Source organism: Cibotium barometz, chromosome 21 (assembly GCF_041138505.1).
Source record: "Cibotium barometz isolate CiBa-2024 chromosome 21, ASM4113850v1, whole genome shotgun sequence".
Lineage (NCBI taxonomy): Eukaryota > Viridiplantae > Streptophyta > Polypodiopsida > Cyatheales > Cibotiaceae > Cibotium > Cibotium barometz.
Window position 1 is genome coordinate 36,129,780 of NC_141066.1, and position 21,768 is coordinate 36,151,547.

Sequence of the window (21,768 nt, forward strand, 5' to 3'; positions counted from 1 at the left end):
CTGTACCTGATCTGAGGCGGCGGCTGCACTTCAGTAGGCGGCTGCACTTTAGATGGCTGTCGGCTGCAGGCGCATGATGGCACAAGAAGAAGCCCAGTCGGGTTGGGCATTTAATGAATTGTTGACTGGCCGACCAGCAGTCGGCCAGTTTCCCAAGTCTTGTGGAAGGCCTATAAATAGGCACAAAGGTTCCTCATTCTAGGCATTCAACTCTCTAGGAGTTGGGTCCTTAGGGTCCAAGTAGGGACCAGATTTTGGTGTTTATCACCCTTTTTATGAAGACAACCTAGAGCGGTAGAAGAGTACCTTTTTGTACTATATTAATATACTGAATTTCCAGCACATCTCTCTCTCTCTACTCTCTCTCCATATCTGCGTTTTGCATCAGATTGTTTCCAGGAGTGTTTTGGGCTGAAAGAAGACCCCCAGAGCTTCCGCATGTAACAGGAAGCATGCGCAGATTTTATGTAGCATTTAATGCTGTTTATTCAGTCGTGGGCTGAATTTATGCCAGCCAACTGGACTTGAACTGGCCGACTGCCTTTTCTGGGTAGTATAAATACCAAGGCCCCAAGTCCATTCCTTCATCTCATAATTCACCAAGAGCTAAAGCTGATCAAATGGCCAGGACAGCCAAGGATAAGCTAACGCAAAATGGGTGAAGGACTGCAGGTCAAGGGCAGAGTTATCTCAGCCAAGAAAGGTCAAGTTTTCTGTATTTTCTTTTCAGATTTGCATCATTCTAATAAAGCAAATACACCATTCGTGGTGGGGGCCCTACAAAGGATATTCAGGACCCAATACAATGTCTGCTTCTCCCTCTCTCTCTCTCTCTATTTTTCTGCACATCTACATTCAGTTTTGTGCGTTAATTCCGTCGCGACGAGTGTGCTGATTTATGAGCATTGAAGTTACCGATCTCCCCCGAAGCTTCCGCATGTTACACTTCAAGAAATAACAAACCGTAGAGCTACCCTTGCAAGGTAACTGCCCTCATCGACGAATCTTGAGCAAAGAGATCCTCTAATTTAGATCATACCTGATGAGCACTGGTGGGAGTTTGCACGGCCGGTGAGACCTCCTATGTGATGGTCCACACAAGCACAGAATGTGCCTTCAAGTCCCGATTCTTCCAGTCTTGTAATTCCGCAACAAATTCATCCTCCTGATCCTGAGTCCACCTCCTAGAGTTTTGAGGACGCTCGAGCTACCTTTGAATGCCTTGAACAATATTGTTGGGTTTAACGCTGTGTATGCACCCAGAGGAGTGCTAGTGATCATCAGTAGATTACTGGGGCACTTTTTACTTCAGTTAGTGGAGGTTTTTTCCCCCAGTTTAGCCTAGTTTCACTTATATTCAGTTTATAGGTGTTTTGGTCCACCCGGCACATTTTATGGCCGGACATGTGAACACTTATCTTTAGGGTCACTATTATGTGGCTATTGTACTTCACTTTTGATCATTAAGGATATACTGAAGTCGTGTTCTCTCTCTCTGTTGGTTTCCACGCCTGCTTGAAGCTTCTGTAAACCCTAACCCTAACACTTCATTGCCTTCATTTGGTATCAGAGCCTTGAAGGCTTGTCTTGCCCTGCCCGTACACTACCAGGTTACTATTGCTGCTGCCCGTACAACTCCGTACGTTTTTGTTGCTGCCCGTACACCTGTGCGCCACCTGCAAATCGTACAGCTGCCGACTGCACTTGTTCGCCTGCAGCCTGCCGTAACTGTTCGCAGCTGTCAGCATCTGTACCTGGTCGCCTCAACGCTGGACGTCTTGCTCTTGTCAACGCTGGTTGCTGTCGACTGTACTCAGTCGACTGCTGCAACCCGTATACAGTACCTGGTCGCCTCAACGCTGCAGCACACTACTGTACCTGTCAGCCTGTTTACAGTACCTCAACACTGTGCAGCTTCCGTACCTGTCAGAGCCGACCACAGTACCTGCACAGTACCTGCACAGAATCTGCCTGCAGTCGCCATCAGTACTGTGTAGTACAAGTCGACTGTACCTGCACAGGGACTGCACCTGCAAAAGTACCACAAGCTACTCAGACAATCTGTGGTAAGCATTAAAAATTCAGTTTTTGGGCAATATTATTTTCTCTGTGAAAATATACAGGCACAACAGGCAGACTTTCTAGCAAAGAAGTCTACAGGTTTTTTGCACAGTTTTGCGTGCAGCAAATTTGGGCATTTTTGGGGCATTTTGGCATTGTGTACGCCATTTGCTGCTCTACTCAGTCATTGGTGCTTTGAGCTGCACATTCAGAGGATTGAGAGTGCAGGCATATTTGGGTGAACTGTATTCAGTGGAGTACAGTTATTTTCAGGGTTTTTGCTATTGGGTTTTTTGATAAACAGGTACAACATTGTGTGTAGGCATAATGGCAAATCAACAGCAAAGTGATGTATTCACGTATTTGTCTAAGGAAGACAAATTGGATGGCACGAACTACTCCTTGTGGAGTTTTATGCTGAAAAATGTGCTTGTGGCAAAAGGTCTTTGGGATTTTGTTAGTGGTGATGAACCACGTCCAGGTCCATTGGCTCCAGAGACTCCTCCCCAAGGGGGTGCTCGTGGACGAGGACAACAGGTACAGGCTCCAGGGCAGCCATTGCCTGTTCAAAGAACAAATGCTCAAAAGACATGGGATGCCAGGGATGCACAAGCTTTGTCACTCATTGCATTGTCAGTACAGAGGTCCATTATACCTCATATTCGTTCAGCTGGCTCTTCACAGAATGCATGGGTGACTTTGGAGCAGATGTATGCTGCTCATAATGAGGCTAGGATCTCATTTTTGAAAAGAGAGCTGGAAAATCAGAAAATGAATGAAGGAGATGATATGTCTAGCCACTTAAACAAGCTGCAGGATTTGAGAGAGCAACTCATCAATGTGGATGAGATTATTCCTGAGACACAGCTTGTGTCCACCATCTTGCACTCTTTGCCAAGATCTTACTTGGCTTTTCATACCTCTTTGAACCTCAGCATGAGGAATGCTGTTGAACCCCTCAAGTATCAGGAACTTGTTGCTCTCTTGCTACAAGAGGAGCAAATGAGGAAGAATATGAATATGAACACAAATGCTGAACAAGCATTTACTACAGGTCAAAAGGGGAAAGGAAAAACTCAGCCAAAGAGTTCAAATCAAAATTCAGGTGATGGTGGTTCTTCACAGGATACCAAGAAAGGTGATGGACAGCCCAAGAAGAAGGGCAAATGTCATTACTGTAAGAAGCCAGGTCACTACATCACGGAATGTAGGAAGAGGATTGCCACAGAGAAGGCAAAGGAAGCTGGGATGTCTGTTAATGATGCTTCTAAAGCTCCTCCAGAGACTGCTTCTTTTGTTGAGGACAGGGATTACTGTTTTTATACATGCAGCTATGATGCCTCTTGGTCTTCACAGGCACTCAGTATGACAGAGCATGCATGTACTTGGTATTTTGATAGTGGTGCCTCAAAGCATATCACATCTCGCAGGGATTTGTTTAGTCATGTTGGCCCTGCCCCTGTTGGCAAAACTGTTCAGTGTGCCAACAATGCTTCATATCCGGTTCGAGGCATTGGGGAGATTCAGCTTACAGCCATTGATGGCTCCATTCTCCGCCTTACAGATGCCTTATATGTACCCGGGATAAAGAAGAATTTGTTGTCCATTTCTTCTTTAGCACATTGTGGTATGCAAGTCCACTTTGATGATGATAAATGCATGGTCAGAGACAAAGCTAATGCCTTGACCTTGATGCTTACTGGTACATTATGTCATGGACTTTATCAGTTGGATGCATTTCAGCCAGTGGATCAGTCTGCTTATCATGCATTCACTCTTACTCCAGCTATGGTTGATGCGGAGTTATGGCATGCTCGCATGGGGCATGTAAATTTTGGTAGTCTTATGCTTATGCAGCGACATAACATGTTTACAGATCTACCTCTCATGGAGAAGCCTCCAGATCACATTTGTGAAGGATGTATTTTGGGAAAAATGCACAGGTTTTCCTTCCCACGTGATCAGGCTCTAAGAGCAACTGCAAAGTTGCAACTTATACACAGTGATCTTTGTGGTCCCATGCAAACGAAGTCATTAGGTGGTTGCTTCTATTTTGCAACATTTATTGATGACTTCTCTCGTATATGCTGGGTCTATCCTTTGACACAGAAATCACAAGTATATGATGCATTTTTGGCCTTTGTAGCACTTGCTGAGACAGAGTCAGGATGCAAGGTCAAGACTCTCCGTTCTGACCGAGGGGGGGAATATATGTCACATATGCTGAATTCCTTTCTTGGGAGTAGAGGTATAAAACATCAGTATACTACTCCTTACACTCCACAGCAGAATGGGGTTGCAGAAAGGAAAAATCGGTCACTCATGGAGGTGGCCAGATGTATGCTAAAGGCAAAAAGGCTACCACATATCTTTTGGGTGGAAGCAGTCATGTGTGCTTGTCATATTTTGAATCGATGTCCCACAAAGGCATTGGTTTCTATTACTCCTTTTGAGGCTTGGCATGGCCGCAAGCCTTTTGTATCGCATTTTCGTATCTTTGGGTGTCTTGCATATGCACACATACCCAAAGAGTTGAGGAGGAAGCTGGATGATAAAGCCACAAAATGCATTTTTGTTGGGTATAGCCGTGAGAGCAAGGGCTACAGGTTATATGACCCACTATCCAGGAAGATATTCACTAGTCGGGATGTGATTTTTGATGAAAAATCAGAAATATCCATGGCTGGTTATGAGGCAAATCAGGCTGAAAATGATGTGTTTGAAGGTCTACTACCTATGGAATTTCATTCCACAGTTGGTGATCCAACTAATGAGGGTACAGGACAGCCAGCAAATGATGTAGGTGGTGCAGAAATTCAGCAGCAAAATGAGCCAGAAGCTGAACCAAATATGGGGCAGCAGGCACCACAGGTCAGACACATACCTAGATGGTATTTGAGGACATTACAGGACAGCCATTTAGAGGGTCCTCTTGCTGGTCGTACTCGTAGGGAGACAAGGACCAATGAGCATGCACACATCATGGATTTGAATCTGGTTATGGCAGCCAGTTTACAGGATGATGATGAGCCTGATTCATTTGTGGATGCACGAGATAATGTGCATTGGAACAAAGCCATGCAGGATGAGCTTGATTCTATTAAAAGGAATCAAACATGGGATTTGGTTGATCTGCCCAAAGGCAAGAAAGCAATTGGTACTAAATGGGTCTATAAGTTGAAAAGACATGCAGATGGATCCATTGACAGGTACAAAGCCCGTCTAGTTGCAAAGGGCTATGCACAGAAGAAGGGCATTGATTATGAGGAGACATTTGCTCCTACATCCCGTATGTCGACACTTAGGTGTGTCATTGCATTGGCTGCACATCGTGGTTGGGTTGTTCACCAGTTGGACATAAAGACTGCATTCCTACATGGGGACCTCGAGGAGGAAGTTTATGTATTTCAGCCCATGGGATTTGCAGAACATGGTCATGAGGGGAAAGTTTGCAGGCTGAAAAAGGCCTTGTATGGTTTGAAACAAGCTCCACGAGCTTGGTATGCAAAAATAGATGCTTTTCTACTCACTCAGGGATTTGTGAACAGTCCATCAGAAGCCACTCTGTATGTAAAGAAAGAAGAGACAGATCTGCTGGTCATCAGTCTTTATGTGGATGATCTCTTGCTCATGGGATCAAATGATGACAAAATTGCAGCTTTTAAGGAGATACTGCAACAGACATTCGACATGTCTGACTTGGGGCTTGTACATTACTATTTGGGCATACAGTTTGTGCAGGATAACAGAGGCATTGGGTTGTTGCAATCACGTTATGTTGCTAAACTTCTGGAGAAGTTTAAATTTCAGGATTGCAAGCCTATTAGTACTCCTATGGAGCCTGGGATGAAACTGTCACTACAAGATGACAGTGTTTCCTTTGATGCCACTACATATGCTCAGGCTGTTGGGTGCCTTATTTACTTATGTAATACAAGGCCAGATATTCAGTATGCAGTCTCTCAGTTGAGCAGATTTATGCACAGCCCGCGGTTGTCACATTGGCAAGCTGTGAAGCGTGTATTCCGTTATTTGCAGGGTACCTTGTCTCTTGGATTGCTTTATCCTGAGGGGGGTGACATGCAGTTATACGCTTACAGTGATTCAGATTGGGCTGGTGATTTTGATACCAGACATTCCACTAGTGGAAATTGTTTCTTTCTTGGCTCTTCATGCATTTCTTGGCTAAGCAAGAAACAGACCACAGTGGCCACTTCGTCTTGTGAGGCAGAGTACAGAGCAGCCTACACTACTACTGTTGAGTGTGTTTGGCTGCGTCGTCTCATGACTGATATGGATATTTCAGTGGAGGAGCCTACACCTATCTATACTGATAGTCAGAGTGCCATTGCTGTGGCCAGGAATCCTGTGTTTCATGCTCGCACGAAACACATTGAGATTCACTATCATTTTGTTCGGGAGAGACTCCAGGCAGGAGATATCAGTCTGATCTACTGTCCTACAGATCAGAATGTGGCAGACATCTTCACCAAGGCATTACCACGTCCGAAATTTGAAGCATTCCGCAGTGCTTTGAATTTGTTTCCTTTTGGTGGATGATGTACAGTGATCACATATCACTCCAGGGGGGTTTGTTGGGTTTTACGCTGTGTATGCACCCAGAGGAGTGCTAGTGATCATCAGTAGATTACTGGGGCACTTTTTACTTCAGTTAGTGGAGGTTTTTTCCCCCAGCTTAGCCTAGTTTCACTTATATTCAGTTTATAGGTGTTTTGGTTCACCCGGCACATTTTATGGCCGGACATGTGAACACTTATCTTTAGGGTCACTATTATGTGGCTATTGTACTTCACTTTTGATCATTAAGGATATACTGAAGTCGTGTTCTCTCTCTCTCTTGGTTTCCACGCCTGCTTGAAGCTTCTGTAAACCCTAACCCTAACACTTCATTGCCTTCAAATATTCCACGGCCACAAACCCTTGTGGATGAACCAGATCCGCATCTGAAGCTTCCAATGGACATAGTTGGGTCCTTTCAACTTGTTATCCTTGTTCGTACAGGTCCTAGCCGAAAGAGGGCTAGAGTAGATGATGGACAGTCTCATGTGAAGGATATTTCATGTGGTAGTGTAGGACAACACCATCAGGCCACTCTATGCGGTACATTGAACCAATCCTCGTGGGTGAAGGAGAGGCAGTGGAAGGCAGAGATAGAGATAGAGCACTCTCATTGAGTGCAATATCTCTTTCAATGTCCTTCGCATAGATCAGTGGAAGGGAATGATTAAAGCCGTCTCCAATGTAGGTCCATGTGAGAACTGGAATGGATTAGACTACCAAAAGATGCGGACAACCATGCTAGAGAATGAGAAACAACGCATAGAGAATGCATTAGAGCCAATAAGATCATCTTGGAAGAAGCATGTTGTAGTATCATTTCAGATGGATGGAGTGATGTGCGGAGGAGAGATATCATCAACATCCTTGTTGCATGGACACATATTTCTTGTGTGCGGTGGATGCAGGCAAGGCAGGGGAGAGGATCACGGCAGCATTCATCTTCCAGCACATAAGGCAAGCTATTACCGATATTGGCCCAGAGAATGTGGTGCAAGTCATTACAGACAATGCGTCCAACTGCAAGAGCATGGAAGAGATGATTGAGGCAAAGTTCCCATCCATTGTGTGGACTTCATGTGTTGCACACTACTTGGACCTCATGATGGTGTGGATGAGGCCATACGCATCAGCACCTTCTTCAAGAAGAAACACAAGGCATCATCTATCTTCTGATCCCACTCACACTTGGACATGGTGCAGCCATCCAAGACCCGATTTGCCTATATGTATCTTGTGCTCAGCAGGCTACATGAGGGGTACAGGATGCACTTCGAGCCTCAGTGGTATCATCAGCATGGAGGGAGATGCGTGATTCGACTAGCGAGCCCACTCGATACATCCAACGCTAAGTGTTGGATGAGTCCTTTTGGTTTGATATTGAGGGCTTAGCAAAGCTCCTCAAACCCATGTATGTCTTCATCCAGTTCAGCGACATAGAGGGCTCTACATTGGGGCTCCTCTATCATCATTTTTATCGGATGAGAGAGATGGTGTCATTAGTCACCTCGCCGACTATCACTCCTACCAAGTATATCTATTATGTAATATGGTTTATGGTACGTGCTGTGATTTTGGTTATATGATGTACTTACTATTGGATATCAATTTTGGAAAGTCAGACGTGGCGAGGTAATGGCCATTGTTGACTCACGATGGACTTTCATGCGTCGTCCCATTCATGGGATTATAGCATTACTCCATCCGATGTTCAACAAGGTCAACCTCCAAACAGACAAGCAACTCAATTTGCTCAAGGATGCTTATGTGTCTCAAGTGCTTAGCTATGATGACATGGTGACCTTCGATGAGGAGTTGGTCGTCTACCGCAATCGGGTGGGAGTTGCCTTTGGCAAGTTGAGTGCCTCAGCAGTTCAAGGGAAGGTGAAACCACTTATGTGGTGGGACATCCATGGATACCAGGCCAAATGGACAATGAAAGTGGCCTTTAGATTGCTCTCTCACGTTTGTAACTTTAAAGTTCTTAGTTTGTACAATGCAGCCAATGTGTAATCTTGTCTTTTGACATTTGCCAGTGCTATGTGGCATGTGCAGAGTTGCTCTGTTGGTGCATGCGAACGGAATTGGAGTGCATACTCTCTTGTACACACCAAGATCCGTAATCGCTTGAGTACTCAGCAGTTAGAGAGGTTAGTGTTTTGTCGATCCCACCTCCGTCTTTTGCGCACACTCAAGACAGCCATTGGTGTGAAGGAGGTAAATTACTTGCCAACTCGAAATGTTTATTATTAAACTTCATTATGTGTAACCTCATGAGCATTGACTCTTGAGTCCTAATGAATGCTCATGAGCATTGAGCATTGAGTATTGACTCTTGATGTGTTATGTGCGATGTCACATGCGGCAGGTGGATCCCTTTACCTTCGATAGGCTCTATCATGTGCATGATCAATGCCATGTACTTTCTCAGGGCTAATCCAGAAGGGGGCAGCCAGTAAAAGATCAATAGAACCAGAATTTAGGAGCCTCAGGTACAGAAATTGGTGTGGACTTGGAGCAAGGCATGGAGGTCATGAAAGAGGAGCTGTCGGCTGGTTCTAGGAGCTGTCGGCTGATTCCAGAGAGCAAGGGACTGAAGCGCATCAAGAAGACAAGGCGGCTGACCAACCAAGAGGGGATCTGCGTTTTATGGATTTAATGCCAGGACTGCTGGTCGGCCACTTCTCCAAGAAATAAATAAGCCTATAAATAGGCTAGGAGGCTCATTGTTGGATTCATTCAATCCTTTAGGGATTGGGTCCCTAGGGTCCTATAGTAGGACCAGATTTTGGGTGTTTACCACCTTTTGTACAAGGCAGCCTATGGCTGTAGTAGAGGTACCTTTTTGTACCATATCAATATACTGAATTTCCAGCATCTCTCTCTCTCTACTCTCTCTATATCTGCGTTTGCATCAGATGGTTTCCAAGAGTGTTTAGGGCTGAAAGAAGACTCCCAGAGCTTCCGCATGTGACATTGGTATCAAAGCACCAGGCTCAGCAAAGCTAAACACTGATTCAGTCCCATATGACGGTGTACAGGTCCAAGGTACAGGAAAGTACACGGATGCAAAGCCCAAGGCAAAGAGCACAGAATCAGGAAGAGCTCCCAGGAGGTTTGTTGGTGGTGTTCCACAGTGCCAAAGGGGATGGCAGTCCTATGAGCCAGATAGGTTCTCGACCAACGGTCCCAAGGGAGGTTTATCCTCCAAGGGTGATGTGAGAGTGCCAGACTCATTTCTCAGGAATGAAGACCAAGACGGTGTTCAGAGTCAGGGCAGGAATGGTGTTAGAAGTCATCTCCTGTCTAGATTTATACACCAGGGCCTTTGTTGTGGGTGTGCCCGCCCTTATGAGGTGTTTTATCATTTTTCCCCACTCTCCGTATTTTTCCCCTATTTTTTCCCATTTTTCTGAGGCTTGGGAGGGCTGCCAGGTGATGCCAGGAGCACTCTGAAGCTGGCCGACTGCATCTGTAGCAGTCGTGGGCTGTCTGAGTGCTGGCCGACTTGTTCTGTGCAGACACGGGGCACCAGATGCTGGCCGACTGCTGTTTTTCAGCAGTCGTGGGTTTTGTCCAGTCGTGGGCCTCTTCCAGTGCTGGCCGACTGCCCTCTAGGGGAGTATATATAGCTCCTCAGCCCCCATACCTCATTTGTATCATATCTCGGGATCTTCTTGTGTATATAGAGCAGAGTTACACGCCTACATCTCTCTCTTTTTGTGCTGTTTTTTCTGCCTGCGTTTTTGCTCTTGTGTTCCCAGATTTGGTCATCATTTCCGCTGCATATTCTGACATGGTATCAGAGCCTAGGCTCTAGATAGGTCTTGGGATTTGTGTGAGCAAGAGGGGGACTGTTTTGTGGCTGATTGGTGGACTGTTTTGGGCTGATCGGGAAGAGGAGAAGCAAGAGGAAGGCGGGCTGATTTGCTGGACAGCCACTTGCAGGTATCAGTTCTTCTTTGTTCCCACCCACCCACCCTTTTCAGAGTACATCCCCGCTATGGCAGATCTGTTTGAGATGGCCGAGAGACATGTGAAGATCCCGACACTCCCCACGTTTCCGGTGGACCGTCAGTTGGACGGGAGCAACTACGGCATATGGAAGGTGATGATGGAATCCGTTCTGGAGTCCTACGATCTCGCCGATTTCGTCGTTGTTGGTGTTCCACGGCCGGAAGTAGAGGAAGGGGAGTTACCGTCAACCCGAAAGGACCGGGAGGCCCAGACGCAGATGTGGGATCGCGTCAACGCCAGGGTCCGTTCGTTTATTTTCCTCAACTGCACACCGCAAGTAATCAATCATGTCAAGCACATGACGCTGGCCAGAGGTATATGGCAGCATTTGGCCTCACTTTACAACAGGGTATCGCCCATGAAGAGGATTTCCTTGGAAGTACAGATGCGGGTTATGAGCCCTGCAAAGTCGTCGATGATGCGGGAGCATATTAACAAGCTGCAGGCTCTTCAGCAGGAAGTTCTTCAGGCTGGGAAGGAGATATCGTCAGAGGACATGGCCATCACGTTGCTGTCACATTTGCCCTCTTCGTACTCAGCATTCTACTCGTCGTTGATTACCAGTGGCAGGCTCAGCACCATCACGTGGGAGGAGCTTGTGCCCATGGTCCTGGACCAGGAGGAACGATTCACGAACCCTCCTCAGGGTGGAGGTTCGGAGGCCTTTACTGGCCAACGGTCGAAAGGCCGTAACTCGGGCAAGGGGAAGGCTTCATCGGAGAAGTCTTCTGAGAAGATGTCCGACGCTGACCGCGAGAAACTGAAGGCAGAGAGGACCTGTAATGATTGTGGCGAGAAAGGCCACTACTGGAGGCAGTGTCCCAAGCGGAAGACCGAGAAGGGTGAAGACTCCTCAGCAATCACGAAGACTCCGGCTTTTGTGCACCTGGAGGTGATGGACACAGATGTTTCATTTTCTTCAGGCAGGGAGGAGATTGGAGGACTCTCCGCAACGGATACTCGGGAGTGGATTCTCGATAGTGGTGCTTCCAGGCACATGACTCCTTCCCGTTCCGGTTTACAGGATCTCTGCAGGCTTTCTGGTCATATTCTTACTGGGGATACGTCCACTATCCCAATTCACAGTGAGGGCAGGATGGAGATAGTTCCCGATGGCAGAGGGGGGAAGCATTCCTCCCAGGTGTTGTATGTTCCGGCACTTGGTTTTCATCTGTTGTCAGTGCATCAGGTTTGCAAGACTGGCGTACGGGTGGAGTTTGATGAGCATTTTGTTGCTCTCCGGGACAAAGCAACAGGCCAAGTGGTTTGGGAAGGTGGAGTGGAGAATGGAGTCTACAGGCTTTCAGCACTCTCTCTCCCAGGTCCTCAAGATTGTGATGAGTGGCAGTGTGGTAATAGCTACTCAAGTGTGGATACGCTGCAGGTGCGGGCTTTCCGGGACCAGATGGTGGATAGCGTACCAGTAGATGGCAGCAGTTGGCAGGAACTTTCCAGTACTGAGGTTGGTAGTTCTTGTGTTCGTGAGTCAGAGGAAGCTGAACAGGTCACTTATGCTCTGATGTCTCGTCGTGTTCGGGACATAGAACTTCCAGTAGTTGAGGATGTTCTCTCCACGGGGACCTTTCGGAAAGCCAGGCAGGTGACAGGTGATTACTTGCAGAAGGAGGTGGTTTCTCCAGGCTTTGTGGTTCCGGATTCAGAGGGGGTGGTTGACACGTTTCATCAAGTTTCCAGGACTTGCTTGTGCACCGTAACAGGTGTTGATCCTTGTGAGCAGTGTGATGTCTTTGTGACTCAGAAGCTGTATGGTTCATTGATCTGGTTGATGGACACCGGATTGGACGGGAGCTTCCTGATGAGGCAGTTGAGCTCTTGGTTGCAGATGTCTCTTTGGGAGGCAGGATTGCGTTTCCTGTGGTTTCTGCGGCATGCGAAGGATCATGGACTCTTGTACACAGGAGGGGGATTGTTGGATGGAGTTCGACTCCGCGGTTGGAGTGACTCGGTTTGGGGAGGAGATTCGGACACGAGGGGATCTACTTATGGCCCAGGAGCAGTTTTACGGAGCAGGAGGAGGTTACATTGCAGGTTTGGGCTTCCACTGGAGGAACCCATGGTCATCCAGAGGCACTTTGTTCGTGAACAGATTGTTGCAGATGACATCTTGCTGGAGTTCTGTTCGACGGAGGACAGTACGGTGGACCTCTTCACGAAGTCGCTCTCAGGATTTGCTCAGGCGGCACCCCAGCTCCCAGTGGTTGGTCACACAGCCAGGAGCTGAGAGGGGGTGTTAGAAGTCATCTCCTGTCTAGATTTATACACCAGGGCCTTTGTTGTGGGTGTGCCCGCCCTTATGAGGTGTTTTATCATTTTTCCCCACTCTCCGTATTTTTCCCCTATTTTTTCCCATTTTTCTGAGGCTTGGGAGGGCTGCCAGGTGATGCCAGGAGCACTCTGAAGCTGGCCGACTGCATCTGTAGCAGTCGTGGGCTGTCTGAGTGCTGGCCGACTTGTTCTGTGCAGACATGGGGCACCAGATGCTGGCCGACTGCTGTTTTTCAGCAGTCGTGGGTTTTGTCCAGTCGTGGGCCTCTTCCAGTGCTGGCCGCCTGCCCTCTAGGGGAGTATATATAGCTCCTCAGCCCCCATACCTCATTTGTATCATATCTCGGGATCTTCTTGTGTATATAGAGCAGAGTTACACGCCTACATCTCTCTCTTTTTGTGCTGTTTTTTCTGCCTGCGTTTTTGCTCTTGTGTTCCCAGATTTGGTCATCATTTCCGCTGCATATTCTGACAAATGGATGGATTACAGGGGGACTTCGAGAAAAGGGTTGGGATGATGACAGTCGTCCAAGAGCAGGTTGGATTCCCGTCATCAAGTTTAGCAGAGGGGGATGTCATGTGCATGATCAATGCCATGTACTTTCTCAGGGCTAATCCAGAAGGGGGCAGCCAGTAAAAGATCAATAGAACCAGAATTTAGGAGCCTCAGGTACAGAAATTGGTGTGGACTTGGAGCAAGGCATGGAGGTCATGAAAGAGGAGCTGTCGGCTGGTTCTAGGAGCTGTCGGCTGATTCCAGAGAGCAAGGGACTAAAGCGCATCAAGAAGACAAGGCGGCTGACCAACCAAGAGGGGATCTGCGTTTTATGGATTTAATGCCAGGACTGCTGGTCGGCCACTTCTCCAAGGAATAAATAAGCCTATAAATAGGCTAGGAGGCTCATTGTTGGATTCATTCAATCCTTTAGGGATTGGGTCCCTAGGGTCCTATAGTAGGACCAGATTTTGGGTGTTTTACCACCTTTTGTACAAGGCAGCCTATGGCTGTAGTAGAGGTACCTTTTTGTACCATATCAATATACTGAATTTCCAGCATCTCTCTCTCTCTCTACTCTCTCTCTATACCTGCGTTTGCATCAGATGGTTTCCAGGAGTGTTTAGGGCTGAAAGAAGACTCCTAGAGCTTCCGCATGTGACAGGCTCCTCGCTCATACTAGTGATGAGGAGACTCAGCTTCAAGAGGACCGGTTGCGAGACGAGGAGGAGGAGATATGCCGAGAGCTCCACAGAGAGCTTGAGAGCATAGATCGCAAGGTTACACATGCTTGATCACGAGCTATGAGTATTGTAGATGCTGATACTCACGGAGCTTCTACTAACATTCCAGGTGGTCGGGGTCGCCGTGGTGGGCGAGATCGAGGGCGAGACCATGCTCAGATAGCTTAGCAGCGCGAGTCTCTTGCACATGAAGATAATGATGATGGTCCCTTAGATGAGGGGCCCATAGATACAAGTGACACCATTCCTACAGTGGCAGTGGTCAAAGAGCCTGACTATGACTCGGATGGCAACATGTTGATGGATGGAGATGTTTCTTCAGAGTCATCATCTGGTTAGATGAGTAGCTAGCTGTTATTATAGTTTATAGTTACTTCTAGACTTTGCTTTGTTTGTCAAGCCCAGCCTCTTAGTTTGAGGGGCCTAGCCTCTAGGAATCAGAATTGAGATCATATTCTCTATAGTATCATGTATGACATATATCTACAGTCTTATGATTTCGGATTTATGATTTATCCATGATCCATCTCACTTTCATCTATGTTCATTGTTTAATTATTTTATTTGATATTTGCATTTGCCATTGTCACTTGTGACTTGTAAGTTGTAAGTTGTGCAAAATTGAAATTAAAGGTTGTATAGTATTAGTAAGTGCTTTAATGTTCATTGATGAATCTTCAAACTTCATATATATACCTAGATGAATCCAGGAACATGTCCAAATTCACCTTTTAGGAACGTGCATGTTATATACTCATGGTAATCAACCCACAAGACTATATAACTATCAACTCCATTATGCATAGTATGGACTATATACTACGACATCCCCACTAACGTCATCAGTGCCCAAAAGTGGGTGTAGAACTCTGTATCATGATATACTCACACACGCACTCCACACACACACACATACACACATAAGAGCATATATTCACACAAAGCCCTTTGTACTGAGTTTCTGTCAAACCTCCGGAGATGCAAGGCAGACTTAGCCATAATGAAGCCTAGCACTAAGGGAAGTAGCAAATAGAAAGAATTAGTACAACAAATAAGTAGTTGATAGGGCAAATGCACCGCTAAAGATAGAAAGGATAAGCACAATATCAACTACCCGCAACTCGGACAAAAACTTCACAATGTGAAATCTGCAAGTCCGCTAATACGGCTGAAATTTTATATTTCAAAATTTTATAAGTAAACTATAAATTTTGTGTACATATATATCGGGGGCAGCGTTCACTACGTTTGGAATCTTTTCAGCACGTTTTCCAAACGTACTAAACGTATCGTTCGCTACGTTTGGAACCACCTTGGTTCAATGTTTGAAGCTTCAATTTTCAGCCAGGGTTATGTTAGAAGTCATCTCCTGTCTAGTTTTATACACCAGGGCCTTTGTTGTGGGTGTGCCCACCCTTATGAGGTGTTTTATCATTTTTCCCCACTCTCCGCATTTTTCCCCTATTTTTCCCATTTTTTCTGTGGCTTGGGAGGCAGTTCTGAGTTGGCAGGAGCACTGAGTGGCTGGCCGACTAACCCATCAGCAGAAGGTGACTAGCCGACTGCCCAACAGCAGTCGTGGACCTCTGTACTGCTGGCCGACTGGATGTATGCAGTCGTGGGCTTCATTTAGTGCTGGCCGACTGATGGTGCAGTCGTGGAGGCCCTTTTCAACAGGCCGACTGCTCATGTGGGGGCATATAAATAGGCCCCCAGCCCCCTTGCCACTTGTGTATCATACCCGGGATTTTCTTGTGTATATAGAGCAGAGTTACACGCCTACATCTCTCCCTCTCTTGTGCTGTATTTTTCTGCGGCGTTTTTGCTCGTGTTCCCAGATTTGGTCATCATCTCCGCTGCGTATTCTGACATGGTATCAGAGCCCTAGGCTCTAGATAGTTCTTGGGATTTGTGTGAGCAAGAGGGGGCTGTTTTGTGGCTGATTGGTGGACTGTTTGGGACTGTTCGGGAAGAGGAGAAGCAAGAGGAAGGCGGGCTGATTTGCTGGACAGCCACTTGCAGGTATTAGTTCTTCTTTGTTCCCACCCACCCACCCTTTTCAGAGTACATCCCCGCAGTGGCAGATCTGTTTGAGATGGCCGAGAGGCATGTGAAGATCCCGACACTCCCCATGTTCCCGGTGCACCGTCAGTTGGACGGGAGCAACTACGGCATATGGAAGGTTATTGTGGAACCTGTTCTGGAGTCTTACGACCTCACTGATTTCGTCGTTGTTGGGGTTCCACGGCCGGAGGTGGAGGAAGGGGAGTTACCGTCGATCCGGAAGGACCGGGAGGCTCAGACACAGATGTGGGATCGTGTCAAAGCCAAGGTCCATTCGTTTATCTTTCTCAACTGCACACCGCAGGTAATCAATCATGTAAAGCATATGACGCTGGCCAGAGGTATATGGCAGCATTTGGCCTCACTTTACAACAGGGTATCGCCCATGAAGAGGATTTCCTTGGAAGTACAGATGCGGGTTATGAACCCTGTAAAGTCATCGACGATGCGGGAGCATATTAACAAGCTGCAGGCTCTTCAGCAAGAAGTTCTTCAGGCTGGGAAGGAGATATCGTCAGAGGACATGGCCATAACGTTGCTATCACACTTGCCCTCTTCGTACTCAGCATTTTACTCGTCTTTGATTACCAGTAGCAGGCTCAGCACCATAACCTGGGAGGAGCTTGTGCTAATGGTCTTGCACCAGGAGGAACGATTCACGAACCCTCCTCAGGGTGGAGGTTCGGAGGCCTTAACTGGCCAACGGTCGAAAGGCCGTAACACGGGCAAAGGGAAGGCTTCGTCGGAGAAGTCTTCTGAGAAGAAGTCCGTTACTGACCGCGAGAAACTAAAGGCAAAGAGGACCTATAATGATTGTGGCGAGAAAGGCCACTACTGGAGGCAATGTCCCAAGCGACAGACCGAGAAGGGTGAAGATTCCTCAGCAGCAATCATGAAGACTCCGGCTTTTGTGCACCTGGAGGTGGTGGACACCGATGTTTCATTTTCTTCAGGCAGGGAGGAGATTGGAGGACTCTCCGCAACGGATACTCGGGAGTGGATTCTCGATAGTGGTGCTACCAGGCACATGACTCCTTCCCGTTCCGGTTTACAGGATCTCTGCAAGCTTTCTGGTCACATTCTTACTGGGGATGCATCCACTATCCCAGTTCACAGTGAGGGCAAGATGGAGATAGTTCCCGATGGCAGAGGGGGGAAGCATTCCTCCCAGGTGTTGTATGTTCCAGCACTTGGTTTTCATCTGTTGTTAGTGCATCAGGTTTGCAAGACTGGCGTACGGGTGGAGTTTGATGAGCATTTTGTTGCTCTCCGAGACAAAGCAACAGGCCAAGTGGTTTGGAAAGGCGGAGTGGAGAATGGAGTTTACAAGCTTTCAACACTCTCCCCCCCCCAGGTCCTCAGGTTTGTGATGAGTGGCAGTCAGGTAATGGCCACTTGTGTGTGGATACGCTGCAGGTACAGGCTTTCCGAGACCAAATGGTGGATAGCTTGCCAGTAGATGGCAGCAGTTGTTGGCAAGAACTCTCCAGTACTGATGTGGTGGTTCTTGTATTCGACAGTCAGAGGAAACTGAACAGGTCACTTATGCTCTGATGTCTCGTAGTATTCGGGACAAAGAACCTCCAGTAGATGAGGATGTTCTTTCCACGGGGACCTTTCGGAAAGCCAGGCACGTGGCAGTTGATTACTTGCAGAAGGAGGTGCATACTCCAGGCTTCGTGGTTCCGGAATCAGAGGGGGTGGTTGACAGGTTTCAGAAGGCCTTGCGTGGTCTTCATCAGGTTTCCAGGACTTGGATGTATGCAGTCGTGGGCTTCATTTAGTGCTGGCCGATTGGATGTATGCAATCGTGGGCTTCATTTAGTGCTGGCCGACTGATGATGCAGTCGTGGAGGCCCTTTTCAGCAGGCCGACTGCTCATGTGGGGGCATATAAATAGGCCCCCAGCCCCCTTGCCACTTGTGTATCATACCCGGGATTTTCTTGTGTATATAGAGCAGAGTTACACGCCTACATCTCTCTCTCTCTTGTGCTGTATTTTTCTGCATGCGTTTTTGCTCGTGTTCCCAGATTTGGTCATCATCTCCGCTGCGTATTCTGACAGGTTACACATGGCTTCGTCGTCCCAAGTTTCCCTAAGGGGAGGCTGAGCCAGAGGTAGGGGGAGAAGGTCGGATACATGGTCATGGTGGATGGAAGTGGATGTAGAGAGACCCGGAGCGGGGGGGGGGGGAGGGATCGCGACATTGGAAATGTAGGCTATGTGGGTATGAACGATCAAGGGGGCACGCAGAGTGAGGACTCACTTTTTGGGTGAGCAAGGGCATCAAGTGCAATTTTGCAGTAACTTGAGTGAGGAAAAGAGGAGAGAGCTTCAAGAGCGAGCTGCAAACCAGTTTGATTATCATTTTGTATTCTGGGTTTTTCCTGTATTGTTTATGACATGCAATCCAATCGTCACTTGAGTTCATATGACATGTCACCATTCACATAAATGATAAATCATTGTGTTTCTAGAGTGAAATGCTTATTTTAATTTTTTGTGTACATTCTATTGGATACTTGAATTTATTGGTATAACAAAGCATTTTTGTGTATATACCCCCCCCCCCCCCCCCGGTAGTCCCCCGTTCCTTGGTTTTGGGCATCCCCCCGTCCCAGTCCCCGTGTGACTATGCCAACAACTGATGCCAGAGCAGAATTTGCTGCCAAACTCCAATGCTTGCCTATGTAGAAGAAAATGCAGCCAAATACCTAGCCGGCTTGCCTCTGTAGGAGAAAATGCAGGCACCAAACTAGCTAGCAGCAAGGGAAGGGCTAGCTGGACCCGAAAACACAGCAATGTATGAAAACGCAGCCACTGTTCGGGACTGATCTAAAGCCAGGAGGAGCTAGGGCAGAAAACGCAAGGTACAGATGAGAAGGCGGGTGGATTTGCAGAAGATGGAGCAACCTAAACCTAAGCGAGTGATACCATGTTGGAGAATGCGCAGGCGGAAGTATAAACAAGACGAGAGAGTAGAGAGCTTGTGGACAAGATCACCTTTTATATTAGCCTGAAGCTTTACAATTGCAATTGGCTAGCAAGAGAATGTGTTGACCTTGTGCAAGGGATTGGATGAGAAAGTGAATAATGGAAGAACTCCTTATATAGTGCATGAGTGAGCTGACCGACTACTGTAGGACTAACCGACTGCTCACGACCCATAAAATAGGAGGAAAATGCATAAAATGCCCAATAAATGGTACAATCCCAAAACACTGAGATGCATAAATTCTAACACTGTACACCTTCATCTGGGACTGAATCAGTGTTTAGCCTTGCCGAGCTTGATGCTCTCATACCAATGTTACATGCGGAAGCTCTGGGAGTCTTCTTTCAGCTCTAAACACCATCTGGAACATGCTGATGCAAAAACGCAAGAAGAAGAGAGAGAGAGAGAGAGAGAGAGAGAGAGAGAGCTGAGAATTCAGTACATCATATAGTACAAAAAGGATGTACAAATCCCACAGCCATAGGCTGCCTTGAAAAGGTAGTAAATTACCTAAACTAATCCTAGTTCTAGGATCCGGCCAACAAGGGCTGAATGACCAAAACGATGAGCAATTGTGCCTTTTTATAGGCCTTGGAGTGACCTAGTGAACTGGCCGACCAGCACTCGGCTAGCTTCTGGACAAACAAACCAAAGTCTTGCTACAGCCAAGAACTGTCCTTGCAGCAAACAAGAGTCCCTCGTCCATCACCAGTCAATCACTTGCCAAATCTAGTAACTCATGCTCCAAAAACTGCTCCTATCTAGTTCTTTATCTCGTTGCCTCTTTAGGACTATCTCTGAGATATGCATGTGCATGTCTTGCACATGACACTAAGCTGGACTTCTCGTCGGCTTTTCACCCCCAAACGGATGGACAAAGTGAGGCTACAAATTCAGCTGTGTTGGATCTTCTCAAATGCTATGTTGCAGATCAAAAAACAGCTTGGGAAAAGTATCTGCTGCTAGTAGAGTTTGCATACAACAATCCAGTGTATGCCTCCAGATGAAAGACCCCCTTTGAAATTGTTTATGGCAAAGTCATATTGCCGCCAATCCTACGCACTAAGGATGAGATCTTTGCAGCTGATGAGTATGTCAAGAGATCTTGATGTTGCCTTCGCAGAAGTGCAGAAAGCCATTGCTCGTTCACAAGAAAAGCATAAGAGGGTTGCCGCCAACAAGCATAGAAGAGAGGTAGACATCAAGGAAAATACATTTATTAAAAAAACAAAATTAAGAAAGTTTTAAACTTAAACTAATGAGAGAAATTACGAAAACTTCACAGGTTGAAATTTAAAGGCTCACAACAAGAGAACAGAACCTAGACTTACTAACTATTTAAGCGATTGGATCATTGTTAATTGACTGGTGCCTAAGTTATCATTTATGTGACTAAAGTATTGACCGTCCATTTAACCTAAACACACAGACATTATTTTGTGTGCTCACGCCCTGCACAGGTTCCCCATGCACTGTACAGAGGTTCCACATACATGATTTGTGAGCCACACGCACAACTGATCATAGGACGTAAACGATTGAACAGCCTTGTACATTGGAAACAGACCTCACATCAACATAATGTACAGATGTAGCAAGTACAATGTGACTTACAAAGGAAAATGAGTGAAAAAACATACCCAACTTTCACGCCAAGAGCAAGCGCGGCACGGTGCCGTGGTTTTGCATTGCACCGGACATAATAACGAATGCCGTTTCGCAGAACTCCGTATTGCGCACCCACCGGATATTCGGAGAGAGGGTCCTGAAGCTGCACCTGGAGCAACTTCAGAGATTTGAAACCGGCAGCCCGCTGCGGCGGCAAGAGTTCCATGACCCGCTGCTGTTGTCTTTGAACAAAAATGAGCCCTGGTCTGGTTTCCCTGCAACCCTACGTCAACGGGAACTAGCCATGAAACCCAGCTTGTAGCAGAGCTTGGTGTTTGCCCTCTCAAACCCTAACCTTGTAGGAACGTGTAGTGAAAACCTCCCTAAACTTGTTTTCTTGCTTCAACCCTACGTTTAGGGATGAAAGACAGAATAACCCTTGCTTGTTCTGCACAGAATCGCCGTAAAACCCTATTTTGATGCACAGCAGGAATCAAAACTTGCGAGACTTAGAAAGCCAAAATTGGATGCTGCACTCTGCATCCAAAGCTACGCAGCCACGCTTCGTGCTGTTGGTAATGATTGACCTGGAACTGTTCTTTGCAACAATGGCTTGCTGTGTGTGAGAGAGCTGCACTTACCACCCAAAAAGTAAGGCAAAAACACTGCACTTAATTTGTTCAGATATTATTTTAACTTGGAAGTTATTTAGCTGACTAGCATCGAACCCATCATGAAACCAGAACCCAGGTTCCCATCATGAAACTCTACCGTTCTACCAACTCAACTACGTTCTACCAACTCAACTCGTAGGCTGTACAAGCCGTTTTCTGAGTTGTTGACCTCTAGAGAGAGAGTGTGTGTTTGCACTATAAGAGTGCAATAGTATGTATGGTTTGGGATAGGATGAAGTGGACTA

The 21,768-nt window shown here is 46.8% G+C and overlaps 1 protein-coding gene across 1 annotated transcript in view; it reads right to left on the bottom strand.

Annotated features, from left to right (window-relative positions):
- The window catches only part of LOC147627139 (zinc protease PQQL-like), a 43,733-nt gene extending 22,231 nt beyond the window's left edge, over positions 1–21,502 (bottom strand). The window contains exon 1 of the mRNA XM_086815752.1: positions 20,882–21,502. Coding sequence (XP_086671878.1) covers positions 20,882–21,075 — 194 coding nt within the window. The 5' untranslated portion in view covers positions 21,076–21,502. The remainder of the gene's footprint in view (positions 1–20,881) is intronic.
- Positions 21,503–21,768: the final 266 nt, after the last annotated feature.